Below are 23,998 nucleotides of genomic sequence, written 5' to 3' on the forward strand. Positions count from 1 at the left end.
TCCTCCAACTGCCTCCAGGCACTCACACAGGATCTTCACCACCTTCACTGGCTCTGATATGAAAGAGAGGTGGAGCTGGGTATCATCCGCATACTGATGAACACCCAGCCCAAACCCTCTGATGATCTCTCCCAGCGGCTGCATGTAGATGTTAAAAAGCATGGGGGAGAGTTTTTGTGTTTTTTATCTTATATTTTGGAAATGTACATCCAGTTTTTTCCCCTTTAATTTTTTGGGGGGCTCCCAAGAAAGTGGGGCCCTAAGCTATAGCTTGTTTAGCTTATACGTAAATCCGGCACTGACTGTACAGAAGGCTAGCTTCTATACATGCACCTCTCTGCCCTCCATCCCACATTGCCAGAGTTAAAAAAACACCACATGTCCCATTTGGCAAAATACTGAAGGAGGGGGTGAACCTGGGCTGGGGAGTGCTGTGGCCTGGGGATAGTCTTGGGGGACACAGTCTCATGCACCTCTGAGTCCGAGGTACCCCACATCCAGCCTAGTCCTTATTAAATACACAAAACAGACATTCTACCATTGAGCTTCTCGTCCTGCCTGATGCATAGTACCTACTGCAGCTCTTCCCATGGGTCCTCCTCAACCCATTGCAAGATATGGCACCTGCTAACTTGATTTCATGCCCAAACCCCATCAATTCCCCACGTCCTTCTACGCATGTCTCAATGACTTATCTCGGCTGTTATGTACACACTTAGCAGCAGTTAACTGCAAGCGACAACGTAATTGTTCCTGACATTTAATTAAAGTTCTGCAGGCACCAAGGTATTAAAACATTTCTATTGGATTATATGCTTTTAATTATTTGTTTGAAGCCAACCTTCAAATTTTGTTTTTAAAAAAAAGGAAAAGGAAAAGGACCTCTACTAATCGGTTATTGTGGAAGGGATCTTTTTGAAGACAAGATCTGCAGATTTCATGAAGAAATTTCTGATGAAACAAGGGTAGCCTTGGGACTGCCAGGGCTTTTTATTTATTTATTTAAATGAATGTTTTATGCTGATAACCGTGAAAAGGGGGGGGGATTCCGATTTTTCATTTAAGTTGCTTTGCAACCATCTTAATGAGCAATCAGAAAATCACGACGTTATCGGAGCACACTTCTTAAGACGACTTTGCCTATAAAACTTAGGAAGAATTCAAAGGGGGACGATAACGACAGCTGATGCCTTTAAAATGCCCCTTCTTTTGCTCACAAGATATAGATTAGTTTCAACTGAATCCAATATTTGTTTAAACTCTGGAGTTAGTTTGTTGAGCTTCCTCCCCTGCCCTGCTAAAATCCCTACATTTTTGCTTAACCAGTTACTCGATACATCAAATACATTTTGGGGCAAGTCCAATGATTAATTATGTTCTATCTTGTTGCTTGGTTTCCTTTTGCCCGTTTCAACATATTGTATGTACAGTCAACGATATCTGTTTGTATGTTTTAACATAGGCCTTAATCTTGCAAAAATTTAAACTGTGTTTTTTAAAATAGCATGCCTAAAATGTAGGTGCATGCAAACATCTTTCTTTAAGACTTCTTACTTACATCCCTGCTTCTGGGTTAGTTTCCTCTGGTAATGAAGGAAACAGCACCTAGAAATATTGCCCACTTCCAGATCCCAGTGCACACCTAGACAGTCCTGTAGTACCTGCCATGAGCAATATCCAGCTTTTGGCATGTGCCAGCCACAAGTATTATTATTATTATTATTATTATTATTATTATTATTATTATTATTATTATTACTACTACTACTACTACTACCCCCAGCTGGTTCCTCCCACCTTTCCTCTGCATCCAGCCAGTCCATGACAGCAATTTCTGGGAGGTGTGAATTAGGCTGGTATAAAATAAGGTTGCATAAAAATGTGGAGTACATGAAATCCTTCTGCATCATTATTTGCAGGGGATTACTTGTTCTGCAGTGGTTCCCAAACTGTGGCCTGTGAACCACTGAGTTTCATTAAGGTGGTCCATGAAGAACACTTACAACCTGAATTGTGTGGAATTTGAATTGTAATACAGTACTACAAAACGCCATATAAGAAATAAGAGTTTTAAATGCCATTATAAATGATACGGACGCGGGTGGCGCTGTGGGTTAAAGAGCTTGCTGATCAGAAGGTCGGCGGTTCGAATCCCCGCGACGGGGTGAGCTCCCATTGTTCGTTCCCTGTTCCTGCCAACCTAGCAGTTTGAAAGCATGTAGATAAATAGGTACTACTCCGGCAGGAAGGTAAACGGCGTTTCCGTGTGCTGCTCTGGTTCGCCAGAAGCAGCTTAGTTATGCTGGCCACATGACCCGGAAGCTGTACGCTGGCTCCCTTGGTCAGTAAAGCGAGATGAGTGCCGCAACCCCAGAGTCATCTGCGACTGGACCGAATGGTCAGGGGTCCCTTTACCTTTACGAATGATACAGCATCCAGCACTTGTTGTTGTTGTTGTTGTTTAGTCGTTTAGTCGTGTCCGACTCTTCGTGACCCCATGGACCAGAGCACGCCAGGCACTCCTGTCTTGCACTGCCTCCCGCAGTTTGGTCAAACTCATGTTCGTAGCTTCGAGAACACTGTCCAACCATCTTGTCCTCTGTCGTCCCCTTCTCCTAGTGCCCTCAATCTTTCCCAACATCAGGGTCTTTTCCAAGGATTCTTCTCTTCTCATGAGGTGGCCAAAGTATTGGAGCCTCAGCTTCACGATCTGTCCTTCCAGGGAGCACTCAGGGCTGATTTCCTTAAGAATGGATAGGTTTGATCTTCTTGCAGTCCATGGGACTCTCAAGAGTCTCCTCCAGCACCATAATTCAAAAGCATCAATTCTTCGGCGATCAGCCTTCTTTATGTTCCAACTCTCACTTCCATACATCACTACTGGGAAAACCATAGCTTTAACTATACGGACCTTTGTCGGCAAGGTGATGTCTCTGCTTTTTAAGATGCTGTCTAGGTTTGTCATTGCTTTTCTCCCAAGAAGCAGGCGTCTTTTAATTTCGTGACTGCTGTCACCATCTGCAGTGATCAAGGAGCCCAAGAAAGTAAAATCTCTCACTGCCTCACTGCATCCAGCACAGAACATTGTAATTGCTACAATGGGCAGAAAAATCATCAAGTGGTCTGCCAGAACCCTCAGCAATTTTCAAGTGGTCTGTGGAAAAGAAATTGGGAACCATGTTCCACTGGAATGTTACATTCAGCAGAAGTAATGATTGCCTCATTGAAGAGTTTGTGCTGGGAGGTTAATTTCATTTCAGGACGTAGATCTGCAATAAAGATTAGCCATCCTGTTTAAAAAAATAAAATAATCCTGTGGCATCCTGCTTCCTGAAATTGGGATGGCAGGTCCAGAATGAAACTGCAAATAAGGCCTGCCAATTGACTTCTTTTATCTGTTTGTTTAATCAATTGCTTTTGTAGTTCAGCATTAATGCTAGGCAATTGGAATTTAAATTAGTGTAAGGTAAAATAAATTAACGTTTGTGCATGTGTGTGTGAACTCATTGATTCCACCTTCCTCTCCTTTTGCCTTTTGAGATTTTATTTGCTTCATCTCCTTTGGCTGCAAGTAACTCTGCCTTAACCTCAAAAATAATCACTCTTCAGAGCAGAATACTAGAACAATAAGAACTATAAAACTCACAAGAGCTTCTCTTCAGGATGAAGCAGAAGCTCTGAAAGCAGTGAATGAAGAATTATTGCTGGTTAGGGAAAGGGAAAAGCGCTTTGTCAGAAGTCCACGCAAATAGAAGCCACAGAGAATAACTTTCCTCAAATGCATTGCTTTATTGTGTCTGAGCTCTGCCCTGTATTCCACTCACCCTGAATACTGTTTTAACTACAAGAATTACTAAAATTAATTCTGGAACTAGAACCATGCATGTTCTGCCGCAGTGGTCAGTTCTTCTGCATCTCCTCCCTCGTGATAATGTGCATTAATAAAACACTGCAGAAAACCAACCATGCTAGAATCCTACATATAACTGCCTAAAACCTCTTTTCCTGTGGTGTGCCCATGCTATCCTGTATCTAAGGAAAACACCACAGAAAAAAAGTTTTTATATACACCAGTTTGCACAATATAGTCTGCTTTTCACAGGAATTTCACAATGCAGTGCTTTAGTAAAACACTGCAAGAAAAGAACCTTGATACAATCTCATCAAAGTAAAAATAAAATACAAATTTGGAGTGTGTTATCAAAGTACATTGGTGCACTGGCAGGCCTATGCAGAGCGGTGTGTGTGTGTGTGTGTGTGTGTGTGTGTGTGTGTGTGTGTGTGAGTGTACAGCCAGGTACACTTGCTCTAGGCCTTGGAGGGCTAAGCTGGCCGGGATGCTGCACCGGGGGCCTGCTGGACTTACCCTGTAATGGCAAGAATGTCCTGTCACCTCCCAGATGACCAGGGATTCCTGCCTTGGGCCTCGGGCAAGCTCTGCAGGGGCAATGCTAATGGGGGTGATGTGAATGAACAATGGAGGATTCTAACAAAAGCAGGTGATTGAAGCATCCAAAATTCAGGGGAAATTTGGATGCAGCTATGCTGAGTTCCTTTACCTTTATGCTGAGTTTTGGAGGCACTCTGGAGGAGAAAGGCTTTGGAAGTCCCTGCAGCTTGAAGGATTGCAGGGATGAGCCCGAAAGAAGGACACCCCCGCAGTTAAGGCTGAGCTTTGGAGATGCTCAGAAGCAGAGAGAGACCCCAAACCCAGCATGAGGTCAGAGGAGAGTCCTTGCCCATCTTTAACTGTACGCTTACTACAAATGCACACACAAGTACAAGAGGCATGCTCTCCACTTGTGGATCCCCACCACTGTTGTTTCACTTATTCTAGAAACTTGATCACAGTAGTTGTGCATTCTTTCTATAAACAACATATGATTCTGAAGTTTGGTTCACGAAGATTAAAAGCAGCGCATGTGAGTAAATCTAGGCCTGGGATTTGGAAACTGGCTTCTAGTTGCATTTTGCAGACTGCTGAGCCAGCTATGCTGCAGCTCAGACTGACAGGCCAGTATTTCAAATACCTGGATGCTATTTTTGCCTTTATTGTTTTGTGCCTGCTTCCTAACCCTCTTCAGAGGCAAATGGAATAGAATCCTAGCATCCACTGCTGTTAGTGGGAAATATAACCACCTAGTTTAAGTCACAGGTGGGCCAATCACCTCTTTCAGTCCATCTGCTTTTAGCCCACATGGTGAGCCTTTTTGTCTTGAGGTGCTCATCAGGGAGATGCCACACATTTTACTGCACCGCTACAAACCTACATTTCGGAGGCCCTGTAGTTGCATGCCTTCTTGCTGGACCATTAGATGTCATCAGGCCAACTGAGAATCTGTGCATTTTGCTATTCCCGCGCCCCACCCCTTCCTCCTTTTCTATTGTGCCTATTAGATTACAAACCATCCTGTCAGGAACCTGTCTATCCCCCTCCTTTGTGCAGCACTCTGTAGAATTTAAAAATGCTTAATAAATAATAAAAGGGCGATTCGTAATTCCAGGAGTGCTGAGCTGCTGTTGATGCATTTACACGACAGTTGGTTTCCTCCCTGTTGATCCTGCCAGGGCTTTTATGTTTGTCCTTTAGGAGAAACTGGCACAGGTGACGTCAGATGTTTGGGTGGCCAGCAAAAGTAATCACAACCCAGGAATTGATAGCCCAGACCATCTAGCCCACAGGCGGAGAACCCTTTTTCTACAGTAGGTTTCTCTCTATTAAATATCACACATCCCTCTCCATCCTCCACCCAGACTTTCTAGAGACATTTTCAGAGTTCAAAGGCAAAAATGTTCAGGGCACAAAGCAGAAGCATTGAGGGGCAATGGCCTGAGGCAGCAACTTTCTCCAGATGTTCATGTAGAGAGAGGCCTTTATTTATTTATCTAAATTACTTCTGTACCGCTTTGCATTTTCTAAAACAAACAAACCTCTAAGCAGGTTTGGAACTTATCATATCACCTGCTTTTTAAAATCTGTGGGTCTTATTATTATTGTTATTTTTGAGGATGCCAAGGACTGAATCTGGGGTTTTCTGCATGCAAAGCATGTACTCCGACCCTGAGCTAAGGCTGACTTCTCTCCAACTTTCTTTCCCTAACTCAGCTGATGTTGCACCCGCTAGTTATAAATAGGAGAATCACCTGGCCGTGTCTCTGATTCAGCACGCATCCACAAGGAGGCAATTTAGTAATATCAGCTGCAATCTCAAACGCTCTGGAGTGCTTGTTGAGTTCCCGCTACAGTCAGCAGGATTCAGAAATATGCAAACCCTTCATAAGCAAACAGCACCCTTCATCTGTAACACACCTGCCAATCTAGCACAGAATCCAATTCCTGGCTCCCCCCTTTCTCTATCTATCGTCTTCTCTTTACCCCCACTTTTTTAAAAAAACAGTGGTTACACTCAAGGTTTTTTAAATACAGCCTTATGAATAGCTACTTGCCTGGCCACCCAAGGCAAGGAACAATGGCCTCCAGGCAACCAAACCACGCTAGTTTTGCAAAAGGTCTGGTTCAGTCCTCCTCCCCATCTCCTCTCTTTGTGACTGTCTAAATCTATAATATAAATTCCTAACAAAGGCACAGGTGGACGAATTGTGTTTTGTTTTTTAGGCATTTATGTGTTAAGCGGCCTTTCAACCCAATGTCTCCAGGGTGGTTGGTTAATGAGGTATACAAGAGCAGCTACATATGATATAAAACGTGCTAAAAGTAATCGAAAGCACACTATAGTCACTGGCAGCAAAAAACAGGAGAAGAAGATTATTTGGGCGACCCAAAAGCCCTCCAGAAGAGGGCTTCATCTATCTGGAATCAATTAAGGACAAAGCAAGGAACGCTTTCTAGGGAGGGACTTGCACTGTTTGGGAACCATAAAGGAGGAAGCTCTGTCCAGTGTCACCATACTTCAGACAAAGGGGCACAAGAAGCAAGTTGTCCAAGGGAAATCTCAGCACATTAAGTAGGAAGCAGGCAGTCCTAAAGGTGTCAAGGGGCCCAGACCATTTGGGGGATTAAAGGTAGAAAAAGAAAAAGAAACTGGCACTTTAAATTGCAAAATTGGAATTTTACACAATGCTTATTCCAGGCCACATCCCAGGAGCTATTTTTGAACAAGCTGAAGTTTCAGGGCACTTCTCAAAAGCAGTGTGACTTAGGGCTCATGCACAGTTACCTTTGCTCTAAATTTCTAGGCACAAGTCCAGGTGTTGCCACTGTTTTGTTTTTGCTCTGGAGCATTCCCTGTGAAAACTCGCTCTTTACCGATGAATCGGAGCAAATGGCAATCTGCAGAAAACCCAAATTGCTGTTTGTTCCGATTCAGCGTTAAAGAGCAGGTCTTCCTGGGGAAAGCAGTGGGGAGCAAAATAATAATAAAAATTATTAATATTATAATAAAAGAACGGGAAGGCGTGACTCTGTGCCTAGAACGTGAAGGGCGAAAGTTAAGTGTGGAAAAGTCCAAAGTTTAATCTGTCAAGTGAACTTGTACAAACATTTACAGGTAGAAACATGTGCAGGCTGGTGACTTCTATGGAGTTATTTGCAAGGTCATTCCAAATTATTTAAAAGTTTGGGGTGATTGCGGGCCACAAAACTCTTCATGATCGTCCAGATATACTATAGTTAGAATGACTATAGGAATGGCTGACAAATTTCCTTTCGTTGTCTCCGAGGTAGCTAGTAAAGATTTAAGTGCAGTTGGCTTCAGACTGCTCTCTTTTATGGGTTTTTTTTATTTTAAACACAACACCATCCCCCCAAAAGGTAAATAAATAAGGCAGTTTAGAAAGTGTACTGTAGCAAATGTGTTTGCACTGAAGGTACCTTCTGTTGAACAGTTCTGCCCACAAGCTGTCTGTAGGATATAGAACATCTCTCGAGCATGCTTGCCACCTTGAAGCACAGCAGTCGGAAGCAGAAAAAAAGAGAAAGAACCGAGATAACAGAATGCAAGAGGGAAAAATAAAAGCGTGAAGAGAAAAGAGAAAGAGAGAAATGAGGGACAGCCAATCTAAGTTACCATCAAAATACATTTAGAAATGGGATTAGCAAACTATGGCCGGAGAATTTAAATGACAGACAACATTAGGATTGCAAGTCAATCACATATTATGGAAGAGAAAAAGGAACAATCCAGCCATAAAAGCTTAGCTAAGGCATCATAACCAAAGCATGACAAAAGTAGTGTATTAAGTTAGCCATTTTCAAGTACAGCACCACAAATGCAGTTTTAATTCCGGGGAGCTAATCCCTTGTTAGTTTCCTGCTTATCAAAATCCACACCACACTTATTTCCTCCTGCTTGGAAGATGCCCATTGGCACCATGCCCATGCTTACCGACGATGTCAAACCACAGCGGGATGTTGGCAGGTTGCACGGAGACCACGCCAACGATCTCCGTCACTCGGTCGCTTTCCATGACGGTGAAGTTGTAGAAGGGCTCGTCGAATGTCAGCGGGATGGGGGAAGGCGGCGGTTTCTTAATCCACTCAATGTGGAGGCGAGCGGTCGAAGATTTCTGCGGCCGCCCATTGTCAACAGCTTTTATCTGTTGCACATGGAGAGAGGGAAAGGATGCAGGTTAACAATCTGGCACACTCCTTTCTGAACAGAATTTATGCATATTTCTCTCTCTCTCTCTCTGAAACAGTCCACAACTTTCAGTTTTCCGATGTGAGTCATAGCTGAAATATGATTTGCCTGTGCCCAGTGCCAAATTCAATCACAGAATCATAAGGTTGGAAGGGACCACAAGGGTCATCTAGTCCAATTCTCTGCAATGCAGGAATCTTTAGCCCAACGTGGGGCATGAACTCACGGCCCTGAGATTAAAAGTCTCATGCTCTACCAACTCAGCTACCCTAGCACCTTTGGTTAAAGCAGTGATAGAGAACCTGTTTTTAGCCCAAGGGCCACATTCACTTCTGTGCAGCCTTTAAGGGGCCACATGCTAGTGGTGGGTGGGGCCAAAGGCAAATGTGGGCAGAGCAACAACAGGAAAGAGCTGTGTGCAGATATACTGCCCCAAATACTGCCACTTTTTTATTACTATTCTTAATTGAAAATTATTTAAAAGTACACAGGGGTACAAAAATACGTTTTAAAAGAATTCACATACATTTTAACTCATGCACATAAGAATAAAGAAAGATTAAACAAAACAAAAAAGAACTAAAACACTTCCAAAATATTTCGTCCAGATTTAACATGTGGTACTTCCACATACTGCCACTTTACTCCCATGATTTTTCTGGGTTAAAGGGGGTGCAAACAGATTTTTCTCTGGACCCAAATAACACAGAAATGAGCACTAAACATGCACTATACCGTGAGATTGCATTTTGAGTGGGGGTTACGTTCTGGGGTTACTTGTTCTATGCAAAAACACGTGCAGTCAAACCACCCTCTTGGAACTGCCCCCGCACGACCATCCTTTCCAAAAGCTGTGCAGCAAGTCATTCTTGCCCCCCAAGCAAGGCTCTGGGATGCTCTTGCAAGATCTGGTGGTGCTGTCCAAGTTCCTGCAAGGTCTTGAGAGAGCATCCAACCTCGGTGTGCAACGCAGAGAGCTTAAAAGCTGAAGGCAGCCCTGCTCAGGGAAGTTTTTAATGTTTACTGTTTTTAATGTTTGATGTCATATTGTGTTTTAACTAGTTGGAAGCCGGCCAGAGTGGCTGGGGTAACCCAGTCAGATAGGCGGCATACAAATATATTATTATTTATTATTTCCATGCTGATAAAACCCTGTGCTAAAAAAAAAAAACCTTTTAAGCTCTCTGCCTTCCGTGCATTTAACTTGTGTGATTTCAACCAAACAGCCTTCGACCATGCAAGGTTGAAATTAAATGTGAGATGTGATCGTACTGTATTCCATTCGTTTTCCGGAAGTGGCTTTTGCGTGACGTGAAAGCTCAGATATACTGTAATGCTGAAATGTCAGGGGAATGGAATAAACTGCTGTGTGAATGCAGCCTAGGCTTCTATCCCATGCCAAAGAGGAAACATTGCATATGGATCTGTAGCTGGGCTAACTGTTTAAGTGTGGCGCCAGAAATACCACAACTCAGCTGCTGTCTTGGAAGGTGGCTACAAGAACCCATATTGCTTATTTTCATTCTAATGAAGATCCATCCTGTACTCTTGGTGGTGGAAATCCCAGGTAAAGTGCTCCTCTTTGGGTGAAGATGCCACAGGACGAATTAACAGGTTTATAACTAGGGCAGGACTGGAGAACCTGGGGACCTCCCAGGTATTGCTGGACTACAACTCTCATCAGCTCTTGCCTGAATGGACATGCCCGTAGCCAGAGGAAGATGGAGACTGTAGTCCAACAACATCTGGAGGGACTGAGGTCCCCCCTCCCATGACAAATGCATATCTGCAGGGAGCTACATCGATTATACCTAGACTGCAAGAGGGGAAAAAGCTTTGGTCTGGCATGGGAAAACACAGCTTCCTCGGTATAGATCAGAAATAGGGAACTTTATGCCTGGGGGCTGAATGTGGTCCTGCAGCCTTCTCTATCTTGCCCTCCGGACTTTTCCCAGGCTACATGTTCAATTGCTCTGCTTTGCAACCTCCTTGAGTGTGTCTGTCTGGGGTGGGGGTGGGGGACTGTGTCCTTGAACTGCAGCACTGCCTCTTCCTTGCCTAGATGGGGAGATGTGTATGATATGAGGTCCACAAAGAAACACCTGACTTTCCCATAAGTTGGGAGGCAGCTCTCTGTGAGTCACACCTGTTGCTTTGCTCACTTTTGCCACCGACCACAACCCCTGGCAGCTCGCCGAGTGAAAGACCTTGCTCTCTTATTAAGTTTGTGTATGTAGGTTTTTCACATTCCAGGTAATGTAGAGGATGGGGCTGCATTTTGAAATCTGCTCACGCTTGGGCAAATCTCTAAATTAGTGCTCTGTACAACTCGTGGCAGAACTTATGGCACCAGGCTCACATTTTATGGCTATGTCAAACCGCAGTGGGGTGGGAGAGGTTTGCAGGGAGGCCAATCCAGCAATTTCCGCCACCGTAATGCTTCCCATGATCGGGAATTTTTGCCTTCTCTCCGTAGTAGGTATTGCTCTCTAACAAGGGCTGCTATCCAGAGCACTTGGATCTGCATAAAAAGGGGAGAGGGGGGCTTCAGAGCTGCAACTGAGCCACTCCGAGGGGCAAATCCCCGCCAGCAGCCAAACCAGGGGGCTGAAGGGGGACAGCTAGATTTGGCACTCTGTGTTGAGAGTGGGTTGCCGTTCATTAAACCAGATCCCAAAAAGAGAAATCTCCTTTTCTGCTTCACAGTGTGAGTCGTGAAAAAGCACCTGCTTACAGTGTTGTTTACTCTCACTTGGAAATCGCTGATAAGGCTTTTAAAAAAGATTTTGGGGGGGGGGGGGGTTGGAGAAGCTATCGATCTGCATGGCAGACCACCAGACACCTGTGCCCACTCAATACTTCACTGTTTACCATTTGCTTTGGTCTATTTTCAATCCATGTAAAACTGTTCCAGTGAAAAACACTCCAATTAATGTTCTGTGTTAAGGAGAGTCTGCCAAGCGCTTTTTATATTCATTAAAGTCTCAGAATTCTTACATATATATATATTGGGGAAAACAATCTATTTGAATGTTCAGTTTGATTGAGGACACCTGAATTCGACTTAGTGAGATGCTTCTGGCAAAGTATGTTGTTGCCAATGAAAGCTGTTGTTGAAATACTCTTGCCAGTTTGTAAAGTGGCGCAGGACTTAGGAGTCGCCCACACTTCTGCTCGTCCCGTGCATAGAAAACATGGCTATCAGTGGTTTTCTGCTTGGCTTACACTTTCTAAGCTTGGGTCCAAGCAGTTTTCCCCTTGCCCCACTCCTATCCCAGGGAAAACTTGTTCTTAAATCAGAGCAAATGCCAATCCGAAAAAAACCCAAATGGCTGCTTGCTCCCCTTGGGCACTAAAGAGCAGTTTCCCCCGAGAGAAAGCAGAGGGACAAAAGGAAGTATGGATAAGCCTTTACTCACAGGAAAATAAACTACATGGAGCTACCTTTGAAGGCGAGTTGGAAACTTCAGCTAATCCAGAACGCGGCAGCTAGACTGGTGACTGGGAGTGGCCACTGGGACCACATAACACCGGTCTTGAAAGACCTACATTGGCTCCCAGTATGTTTCCTAGCACAATTCAAAGTGTTGGTGCTGACCTTTAAAGCCATAAATGGCCCCGACCCTGTATATCTAAAGAAGTGTCTCCACCCCCAACATCCAGCCTGGACATTGAGGTCCAGCTCCAAGGGTTCCCTCACTGTGAGAAGTGAAGTTACAGGGAAACAGGACAAAGGGCCTTCTTGGTAGTGGCACCCACCCTGATGTCAAGGAGAAAAAGAACTACGCTTTTTTTTTTTAAAGAAGATGTCTGAAAGTTTCTCCCACTACCTGCTACCTCATCCTCCAAACTGGAGAGATTGGGCCTTCAAAGTGCAAAGCATTTGCTCTACCTGTGATTTGTAGAGGCTCAGAGGTTAGTGGCTCTGGAGGTGCCAATTCAAGGACCCCAACAGACCTCGCCATGATGTTTGGGCCTGGATCCAACCCTTCTGATGGTGTTGATCCAACTGCTGTTTCATGCTAATCTGGGTCGGGGTTACAGTCTGGTTTGCTGCTCAGGGTCAGATATCAAGGCCCCACTGAATGGGGTGTTCTTGAGAAGAGGTCCATGCAGACCCTCACGCTTTTACCCCGGACTCTAGAGCTACTGCCCTTCCTCTCCCCTATCACACACACACACACACACACACACACACACCATGGATGCCTTAAGGCTTAACCAATGCCCACGAGTGTCATTTGTAGCAAGGAGTGGCCTGTCTTTTCAGCTCCCCCATCTTCTTTTCAAAGGAAGAGATATTTTGGGTTTGTTCACTCCCCCCCCCCCCAGAAGCTGGGGAGGGGGGGGAATTGGCAATAGTTGGCCCACTTCACCCATTTCCTTCTCCCCACAACCCGCATTGCGTGCTTGGGGAAAGCCGCCTAGCATTCAGCAGCAAATCCCAAGGAAACCCAAAATGGTTTTTGTGGTGAACAAGGTGCAGAGTCCTCATAACATCTAGGAAAGTCTGCTGCATGAAACAACACTGAAGGGAAGCCTCCCTATAAAACTCGGGAGCGGTGCACTCGCTCATTTCAACCATGGGTGGCTTACCGTTAAGATATCATAGCTCCCGGCCGTGAACTGCTTTCTTGAGGAGACCATCCCAGTCTTTGGGTCAATGAAAAACTTCCCGTCGTCATTCCCATCTACGATGCTGTAGGAAATCTCCGCATTGGGGCCTTCATCCTTGTCAAAGGCGAAGGCTCTGTAGATCGGCTCGCCTCTCTTCTTCCGGTCCCTCTCCGGCAACTTGATCTGGTAGACTTTCTCCGGGAACTGGGGCTTGTTGTCGTTCTCATCGAGGACTTGGACCACCAGCCAGACTGTAGACTGCTTGGGAGAGGAGCCTCCATCCGTGACTGTAACCTGAGGGAAGAAAACGGTAACAGCAAAAGGCAAAACATCCACAGGCGTTGTGAAATATGTTGAGGGAATACAAGGAGCCTGAATGTTGGAAAATTTGGGGACAGATAAAAGAAACCACTTCTTCACGTGAGCTGTGGAACCCCCTCCAACAGGAGGTAGTGATGGCCGCCATCTTGGATGGCTTTAAAAGAGGACTGGACAAATTCATGGAAGAAGAGGCTATCAACAGCTTATGCGCTTACCACAAGTATTTGGCTGGATGCTTTGAGAATAGGATGCTAGACTAGGTGGGCCATTGGCCTGACCCAGCAGGCTTGGCGCTGTGGTCTAAACCAGGCATCCCCAAACATCAGCCCTCCAGATGTTTTGGACTACAATTCCCATCTTCCCCAACCACTGGTCCTGCTAGCTAGGGATTATGGGAGTTCTAGGCCAAAACATCGGGGGGGGGGGGCACAGTTTGAGGATGCCTGGTCTAAACCATTGAGCCTCTTCGGCTTGCTGATCGGAATGTCGGCGGTTCAAATCCCCACGCCGGTGTGAGCTCCCGTTGCTCTGTCCCAGCTCCTGCCAACCTAGCAGTTTGAAAGCACACCAGTGCATGTAGATAAATAGGTACTGCTATGGCGGGAAGGTAAACAGTGTTTCCGTGCGCTCTGGTTTCCGTCACAGTGTTCCACTGTGCCAGAAGCAGTTTAGTCATGCTGGCCACATGACCTGGAAAGCTGTCTGTGGACAAACGCCGGCTCCCTCAGCCTGAAAGTGAGATGAGCGATGCAGCCCCATCAAGGGGTCCTTTGCCTTTGCCTTTACCTTATATTCTCAACATGGGATACTGTGTCGTTTTGGTCAACCCATGTTGAATTCGATGGGGCTTCTTCCCACATAAGTGTAGCTCTGACTACAGTGCTAATCCGCTTTATAATGTGGATTTTAAAAACAGGTGGAATGCATCATTCATTATTGTTCTTTTTCACATGGAAATAAGAGATCCGTTTTGTTACTCTGTTCTCAATACAAAATCATATTTACCACAACCATTTAAAGCATGAATTAACTTGAGAGTTATGTTTCACGCCCAAAAGTTTCCTGTACAAAATTTATCAAACAAAATGTTGCGTCACACAAAGGACTTTTATTTGTGGAATTAAAAGTGCCTGTGAAATGTTTTATATGCCCACAGGAATTCATACAATCCTACAAGGATGCAACAGAGCAAAATACCAACAGGGTAAAAGAAAAAATAACACACACACACACACACAAAACTGTCCTTCCCTGATGTCTGAGCAGGGGAAACGGAATAGGATTAAGTCTATATTGAACTGTAAAATCAAGGCAGGAAGGCTGCCTGCCTTGCAGAAAGCCCAACTGAAATCAATGAGATTTACTTCTGAGTATACATGGCTAGGATTGCAGCCATAGATGCCTTTGTGATAGGCCATGACTCAAATCTTTAAATTTTGTAAAGAGTAACATGGCTATTCCACTGGAAATCCATTAACTTTGAAAAGGGAACATATAGGGAAGGTAACTTGATTTGGAAATATCCGCTGATGGCTGAGATATGCCTGTTTACAATGTGCTAACATCTACATGGAAAAATTATGTAAATTTTGGGCCAAATTTTGGGCCAAATGCTCAAAAATGCATCAGAATAGATAGATAGATACAGTAGATGATGATAGATAGATAGATAGATAGATAGATAGATAGATAGATAGATAGATAGATAGATAGATGATACAGAGATAGAGATATACTGTATAGATAGATATGGAGAGAGAATGTTTAAAAATAGTATTTAAATTGGGGGGGGGAGGATGCAGATTAAAGGCTTTTTTTGAACTGGCCTTTGCCACTCAGGGTTAAGTCAGAAAAAGCCTTGCGGCGATTTCACTGAATTTGAGCAAATGTTATTTTATTCTGCCAGAGACAGAGGCTGTTTTGTTTTTGTTTTGTTTTTTTCATTCCCTGCCCTGAACTTCTTGGATCTGACACGCTATATAAATCAAAAGTACAAAACATATAAAGATTGTCAGATTCAACCCCACCTTGTGATTATTCAGAACCACCGGCTTGCACTTTAAAATATAAAAGATGAGAAGTGTGTGTGTGTGTGTGTGTGTTGGGGGGGGGGGTTAAGAGGGAAAGCCAGCTAAATAAACTAACACAGCAGTTGCCCAGCAAAGCAATCAGTGTGAAATGGGAGGTCAGAGCAACCAGACTGAGCAAACTACAAGATCTTGGCTCCAAACCATCAAATGCTGCCACTGTGGGAATTGGGTGCGTTAGCAGCTTTTTACAAAAGCAGAGCCCACGCTATGTTCATGCAGGCAAAAATCCATTTCTGCCTCACTACTGTCATGCTATGAAAGTTATTGCTGAAACGGGGGAGGAGAACGCTGAAACATATATGGATTTCATCCTTTTTCTAAAGTGACACACATTACTTTTATCTCCTGGCAGCTCTCTGATCTTGCATTATTTATTCCTATGATCTCCCCCACAGTTCAATTATCAGCCATTCCACTTTAGTCTGAAGTCCGGTTGTTAATTTAACTCCTTCTGCTCCCCCTCAGGGTCCGTTCAAATTATTTGCTCAATGAACTGTACTCTAAACCACAAGGTCTCTCTCTCTCTCTCCATGCAAGTGACTATGCTTCACATCAAAGAAGCTGAAGAAGGCAGAAGCTGAAATGTTTTGCTATAATAATAATAATTTTGCTATAATAATAATAATAATAATAATAATAATAATAATAATAATAATAAATTTTGCAATAATAATAATAATAATAATAATAATAATAATAATAATGGTACCCCACCCATCAGACTGGGTTGCCCCAGCCACTCTGAGCAGCTTCCAACTTATACACAGTGGTACCTCTGGTTACAAACACTTCAGGTTACGAGCTCCGCTAACCTGGAAGTAGCTGCTCCTGGTTGCAAACTTTGCCCCAGGATGTGAACGGAAATCGCACGCCGGAGGCCCCATTAGCGAAAGCGCGCCTCAGGATAAGAACAGCTTCAGCTTAAGAACAGACCTCCGGAACGAATTAAGTTCGTAACCAGAGGTACCACTGTAAAAGCATAATAAAACCTTACACATTAAAAGGCTTCCCTATACAGTGCTGCCTTCAGGTACTGTATCTTCTGAAGGTTATATTGTTACTCATCTTCTTGACACCTGACGGGAGAGTGTTCCACAGGATGGGTGCCACTGCCAAGAAGGCCCTCTGCCCACAGCTGTCGAGTTTTCCCTTTTCTCGTGAAGAAGCCTATTCAGCATAAGGGAATTTCCCTTTTAAAAAAGGGAGAACTTGACAGCTATGCCTCTGCCTGGTTCCCTGTAACCTCACTTCTCACAGTGAAGGAATCACCAGGCAGCCCTCAGAGGTGGATCTCAGTGTCCGAGCTCAATGCTGTAAGCATTTGATATCTTACAGAAAACCCCTGCCTCATTTCCCCACAGGGGCTACCACAACAAGAAGAGCTGCCAGATATGCCCCACTGTTCCTCAAAGTCCTACTGGTGAGAGGAGAAGTTTTGTTCAAACCTTTAGTGATGAACTGCAAACTACTGGGATCCAGAGCAACAGCAGGATCTAACGCTTTGCAACTTCGATGTTGTCTCGCTACACCCACACATTTTCTTATGACACATGTACCTCTCAGCAGGAAAATGTGTGGTGGGGCAGCTCACTTGACCTCCTGAAAGCCGAGTCATTTTCTGCACACTGGGAAGGAGAGAGGTGAGGAGGCCGGGAGGTTCGTGGTTCAAATACATCAGGAGGAGCACCGGATTGAATCTGCCTTTGCATTTTCAGGGCATTGAGCTCCCTATTGCCTCGTCCCTTTCCACCCTAGTAAGCAGCAGCTTTGCTGTCAGGAGGTCAGGTGACTTCCCCTGCATTTCCTACTGGTACTTCCATGTAAATGAATTTTGCAAGAACGCGTTCTTAGGATTCCCAGTAAAAATACAAGGCCCCTTTCCCAATTTAGGGAAGAAATGTGTTTACATTTCCATTCTACATGAAGAAGCACAACATGCCTTTGTTCTTCTGGTTACCTGAAAAGCGTTATCAAGAGTATACAGCCACAGAAATGGATCCGAACAAACGAAGAAGCAAACCTATTCACAGTCAAACCTCGGTTTATATCTACCTCTGTTTGCGATCACTTCGACGAGCGACCGCCGCGGACCCGGAAGTGTTACATCCGGGTTCCGCGACGTCGGATGCGCAGACGCGATCTGCGCAGCTCGCGCATGCGCAGAAGCGCTCTGTCGGCGCTTCGCACACGCGCAGAAGCGTGCCTTCAGGGAGCGTCCGCTTCGGCGAGCGACAGCCTCCGCGGAACGGATTGCGGTCGCAAACCGAGGTACCACTGTACCTGGCCTAGATCTCACTAAACTGGCAAACGTGTTTCCAGACTACCGGTATATTGGGCTTCACACAATTTGAATGGTCTTCCACAGAAACAAATGCATATATCAGGGGGAAGGGTTTTAGCCAAGGCAGGGATATAAGGCAATATCTTTTATTTGGATCAATTTATGCTGGTGTAGGGACACGCATACATAATCGTAACGTTTGTCAATTAATCAACAGACCAAGGAATGCTATGCTTTTTAGTGTACATGGGAAATTTTAACACATTTCTTTTTAAGTATTTGGAATCAGACAGCTCATTAATTGCAAAACTGCTTTGCATAGCTGTAGGGGACACAGAGAGGTGTGTGTGTGTGTCATACAAGTTTTAGAAAACGCACATTTTGATGCGCAGTGCAGTTCAAAAGCAGTCCCCCCCCAACCCCCTTTTGCATTAGGTCTCAACTTCTTCCACTTCTATTCCACATCTATCTCAGGGTCAAATTAGGTATGACTGTAAGGGAGCCTTTTAAGGGTGTTCTTAAGATTTGCCACGTTCCATTTGGAAAAGCAGCTGCAGAGGCTCTCAACCTGCACTCCAGCACGGGGGGAGGGGGGTTACCCCATTCCCCCCACGCTGTTTTCCAACAAAAAAAAAAGGGTCTCAAAGCTTTGTAATAAATAACTTTTCAAAATACACACACACACACACACACACACACACAACACAACCTGTAGCCACTCACACCAAGTTCCAGATCCACCAACCCATTCACCTCTTTCAACGCAGGAGGGGAACGAACCTGCAATTCATGCTCGTTGACTCTCTAAATTCATTGACACCTTTCTCGCCTGTTCGAGCTCCTACTCCTCAAAACTGTGCGGGCAGAAGGTGGGTCCGGTGGGAGGAGGAGAGCGAGAGCCTGGGCAGGAGTTTGTGTGGGGAGAGGCTGGCTCCACGAGGAGGAGGGCCGAGAGTGAGAGTTATTGCAGGATGCGGAAAGAGGATGGGGCACGGGTGGGAGGAGAGAGAGAGAGAGAGAGAGAGAGAGAGAGAGAGAGAGAGAGAGAGAGAGAGAGAGAGAGAGAGAGCTTTTGGGCAGGCGGAGGGTGGGTCGCGGAGAATGAGAGGGGGGCTGCAGTGCACAGGGCTGCTAGGGGGGAGTATTGGGTTTTGCATGGGGGGGCGGCAGCTGGGTCAGAGAGAGAGTGTGTGTTTGCAGGGGCAGAGGGGACGAGTATGGGTTGGACTTGGAGAGTGAGGGGGGCCCTGTTTGGAGAGTAGGGAGGGTGGTTTGGGAAAGAGAGTTATCGTCCAGGCAGAGGTGGGTTGGTCCAAGAGCGAGAGGTGGGGGTTTTTTCCTTTGGTACAGGTCCGGTGGAATCTCAGGAGAGAGAGCAGCACCAGTAATTTTTAGCTCCTGAAATCCTCAAAATAAAGTAATTTTAGCTCCTCAAATCCCTCCAACCTGTCTGGGTTTTTTTGCCCCACCAAAGGTGGCAACCCTAATTCCTACCCACCTTCCCCACCGTGGACATTCAGTAAGGGGGTGAGTATTTGGGGGAGGGAGGTACGCAAACACATGAAGACAAAGGGCATGCGATGAAGGCACACTTTAAATGGTACTTTTCCTTTAATTGCATTTTTTAAAAAAAGTTATCTGAAGCGATTATGAAATTTCCTTATCATTGTTGCACTATAAGTAAGAGTTACGCAAAAAAAAAAATTTTAAGTACTGGGCTGCAATCCTATGCACATCTTGGAGTAAATGCCACTGAACAAGATGAGACTCAACTCTGAGTGAACATGCAGAGAAATGTGTTGTTAGCCAAATACCCTTCTTTACCTTAAAAGCACAGGGAGAACAGAAATGAGGAGAGGGAGGGAAGGGCTGCCAACTGTGAAATGAGAGGAAGGGGGCGAGGTTGCATGGAATTTATTCTTTCTTTTGAAGCATTTCAACAGGCAAGAATTTTCGATTTTTGTATCCAGTTGTGGCAGTTGTGTGCAGAGTTGTTATCACAGCTAGTTATAAATTTACAATAACTTCCACAAGAGGTCCCCGCCCCCTTCCAGGACATTATGTGAGGGCTTTCTATTTTATATATATATATATATATATATATATATATATATATATATATATATATATGTGTGTGCGCAAGAAGGAGCTAGTAATATGCTGTGTGAGGTTCATCCACCAAAACAAAACAAAAATGCTCAGCATTTTTTTCTATTCATTTTTATTGAGAAGAGGCAAATTTATTGCCATTCTCATCTCTTTTCAAACTGTTCTTATTAATCAAGAGTGTGCTGAGGTGGCAGTATCATTTGAAGATGAGCGAAGTTCAACATTTTGAGGGATGCAGCATTTGGGGGGGGGGAGAGAGAGAAATTCTGCACCTGCAAGTCAGAATTAGTCTGCAGAGAAAAAATGCAGCAACAACTAAAACCGCTCAAGGGGCCTAATTTGAAGAACGAAAACCAGAAGTGTGGCACCAAAGCGTGGAGGGAAACCCAAATGCAAAGTGAATGGAAAATATTTAAATATACTAGCTGGCCCTGCCATGCGTTGCTGTGGCAATGTTTGTTAACTGGCGGGTCAGAGTCCCCCTTCAGATTCCCCAGACCATCAGAGTCCCCCCTGTGTTATGTTTAGATAGGGGCATACCTGTGTCTCCCCACACTCTGTAGGGGGGGGGGTTGTGGAGAGGTGTAGGCCTCTTGTAGAGGTGGCCTGGTCCCTGGGGGTGGCGGGATTGGCGGCGGCATGATTGGCGGGGGAAATACCCTGATGTTGGGAAAGATTGAGGGCACAAGGGGACGACAGAGGACGAGATGGTTGGACAGTGTTCTCAAAGCTACGAACATGAGTTTGACCAAACTGCGGAAGGCAGTGGAAGACAGGAGTGCCTGGCGTGCTATGGTCCATGGGGTCACGAAGAGTCGGACACGACTAAACGACTAAACAGCAACAAGAATCAGTGGTTTGGGGTGGAATTGTTTTCAGTTCTTTCTTCCCCCCCATTGAATTTCTCCCCGCTCCCTTTCATCAGCTCAACAACAACAACAATATTTGGTGTTAGCTGCCCTGAGACCGGTCTTGGCCAAGGAGGGCGGGGTATAAATAAAAACTTATTATTATTATTAACATTTGATATTTTATCCTGTTTTTAATATTCTGTTGGGAGCCGCCCAGAGTGGCTGGGGAGGCCTGGCCAGATGAGTGGGGTATAAGTAATAAATGATGATGATGATGATGATGATGATGATGATGATGATTTCTTGCTGCTCCAGTTCAGGCTAGCACCAAAAAGGCTCCCAGGTCATGGCCAAAGGCCAGAAATGAGGAGTCCAATAACATTTGGAGATACCAAACTGGCTACCACTGCAGCTGACAATACTGCAAAGACAAAGTATTTGACCTTGTGAAAAGCCTGCAAGAGGAATGTACCTTTAATGTCTCACCTGCTTTTAAACTAGCTCCATTGCTGCAGGTGACCGAGTTGGGGAAAGCTTTTTATATCAAGTATTGATAGTAGGGGAGACATTCTTCTCTTAACTTCCACTGACTCTACTTTGGTGGATAATAGTCATTCAAAACCTCTTGTCTGCGCACTTCGGGGGATAAAGTACCTCTCAGCCTGACTCCTCTCAGAGTCCTAGTGCCTGCTGAGAGCTGCGCTCAGACTACAAAGCTCATCACATTACCATCTTTTCACAGGCTCATCTACCATTCATTTTCTATTCACGCAACTTGCTTGATTCCAATCTCCTCAGCCAGCGGGAACTAAACACCTTCCCTTCAAAGTTTCCTTAAAATTATGGTGATTGCTGCAGAATTCTAATCTCCTCCCTTTCCAAGCTGCCTGGCCCAGATACGTATAGGACCCCTGACATCATTCCCTCCCCACCCCTTGCAGTAGCAAAGGCAGTTTCAATCCTACAGTCCTTCTCCTTTATTTCTCTATTTCTATGTTTTTAAATGTCTTTTATCTCCTATCCGTTTTGCATATGACTGGGGGGGGGGAACCAACATCATTCTGCAAGCTGGTAAACTATCAAATTTGACTGAATCCCCAAGAAATGGAAATCCATTCTTCAGCTGCTGTGCTGAAGTGAGTCTAAGCCTCTTTAGTTGGAAGTATGCATTGCTGAGTTCAATAGGACTCACTGCTGAGTAAATGTGCACACGGTGGGCAACCTGAGGCCTAATTTCAAAAGCCCTTTGCAAGTACAGATGGACATTTGGTTTTTAGATCTCCAACTCAGTCCTCCACATTTCTACGTAAGTTTGCAATTCTTCTTTCTTCTTTCTTCTTCTTCTTCTTCTTCTTCTTCTTCTTCTTCTTCTTCTTCTTCTTCTTCTTCTTCTTCTTCTTCTTCTTCTTCTTCTTCTTCTATGTCCTCATGCAAATTCATCAGCCTTTTGGCAAGAATTTAGTCTAATGCACACCTTTTTGAATATCCTTTTGCCTAACGCACAAAGCAATTTTTCCTTAAAATGATGCATTTTGTGTGTCATATTCACAGTATCTCTCCATTTACATGCATCCTTTTAACCACAGCATGTGTGCACAGTCTGGAGAACTTACAGAAGTACAAACTTGGAAGAATGGCTATGTTTCGGTGTGCGCATTGTTTCAGTGAGTAAAGATTTGGTGAGCTGACTTTTCAATGCAAGCTGAACCGAGTTTCCGTCCCCGCTACCCCTATCTGCAAGTGATCACGTCAGACACCTGCCAAGGGTGATCTGTCCCTTCCCAGCAGCCCTCTGGGTATGAAGACAGATATGCAGGGGGAGAGAAGGGGTGTCAGAAAGGAGAGCAAAGCAAGGATCAGAGAGGGGTTGTCAGAAAGATGGAGAGCAAAGAGCTCTTTAGCTGAAAATCCTGGGCTGCAGAGAAAACATTGAGGTCCCTTCCAACTCTACAATTCTGTGATAGTCCTGCCCACTTTTGACCTCAGCAACAACTAGCTTCAGCCACACACACTGCCAACCTATTCCCCTCATTTCCCCTGAAGGAATACAAATTTGGTGTACACGTGGACATATAGACATTGGCAAACCCTGTGCTACTAAGTTTGTTATCTTCCGCAATGGTGTCTGCAAAATTTTTTACACATCACTTGGGAAGACAGGCGAACCAATATCAGTGTACTGGAAGAAGCAAAGATCACCAGTGTCGAAGCAATGATTCTTCAACATCAACTTCGTGGACTGGTCATTTATGTTGTGTGGATGCCTGATGATGGTCTTCCAAAGCAACTACTCTATTCCGAACTTAAAAATGGAAAGCGTAATGCTGGTGGTCAACAAATGAGACATAAAGACTCTCTAAAGGTAAATCTTTAAAAAATGTAGTATAAACACAGACAACTGGGAAACACTGGCCTGCGAGTGCTCCAATTGGAGAACAGCCTTTACCAAAGGTGTCATGGGCTTCGAAGACACTCGAACTCAAGATGAAAGGGAGAAACGAGCTAAGAGGAAGGCACACTTGGCAAACCCTCACCATGATCAGCTCCTGCGTGGAAACCTATGTCCCCACTGTGGAAGGACGTGTGGATCCAGAATTGGCCTCCACAGTCACTTACGGACCCATTGTTAAAACTGTGTTCACAGAAGACAATCTTACCCGGTTACAAGTGATCGCCAAAGAAGAATGCTAGGTCACACAAGCAGCAACAATGGCTGGGTTCTACAGTAGTATCTCTGGTTACGGACAGGATCCGTTCCAGAGGCCCGGCCATATCCCCAAAAGTCCGTAACCGGAGGCGCCCTTTTGCGCACAGCACGATTTAGCGCTTCTGCACATGCATGCTGTGCACAGATCACTTCTGCGCATGCGGCGAAACCCAAAAGTATACACTTCCGGGTTTGCTGCGTCCGCAACCCGGAGATTACGTATCCAGAGGGATATGTAACCCGAGGTTTTACCCGAGATCATGCAAGGACTTACAAATACAGGTTTTGTCTGTACAGATACTTCAGTGGAGCTTTCCTGCTGAATTGGGCTTCTTGGCTGCAATCTTAAGTTACCGTGCGCTTCCTAGGAAGCAGCAGCTGTTGAAGCCAATGGGAGTTGCTCCTGACCAAATAAAAAGTTT

The 23,998-nt window shown here is 44.9% G+C and overlaps 1 protein-coding gene across 5 annotated transcripts in view; it reads right to left on the minus strand.

Moving 5' to 3' along the window:
* Positions 1 to 23,998, minus strand: part of FAT3 (FAT atypical cadherin 3) — a 452,709-nt gene that overhangs the window by 112,548 nt on the left and 316,163 nt on the right. For all 5 annotated transcript variants that reach the window (XM_035116283.3, XM_035116282.3, XM_035116279.3 and 2 more), the window contains exons 5-6: positions 13,197 to 13,511; positions 8,346 to 8,556 (exon numbers count right to left, since the gene is read on the minus strand). In XM_035116283.3, the coding sequence (XP_034972174.3) occupies positions 8,346 to 8,556; positions 13,197 to 13,511 (526 nt within the window). The remainder of the gene's footprint in view (positions 1 to 8,345; positions 8,557 to 13,196; positions 13,512 to 23,998) is intronic.

This window comes from Zootoca vivipara, chromosome 4 (genome assembly GCF_965207765.1).
Source record: "Zootoca vivipara chromosome 4, rZooViv2.hap1.1, whole genome shotgun sequence".
Lineage (NCBI taxonomy): Eukaryota > Metazoa > Chordata > Lepidosauria > Squamata > Lacertidae > Zootoca > Zootoca vivipara.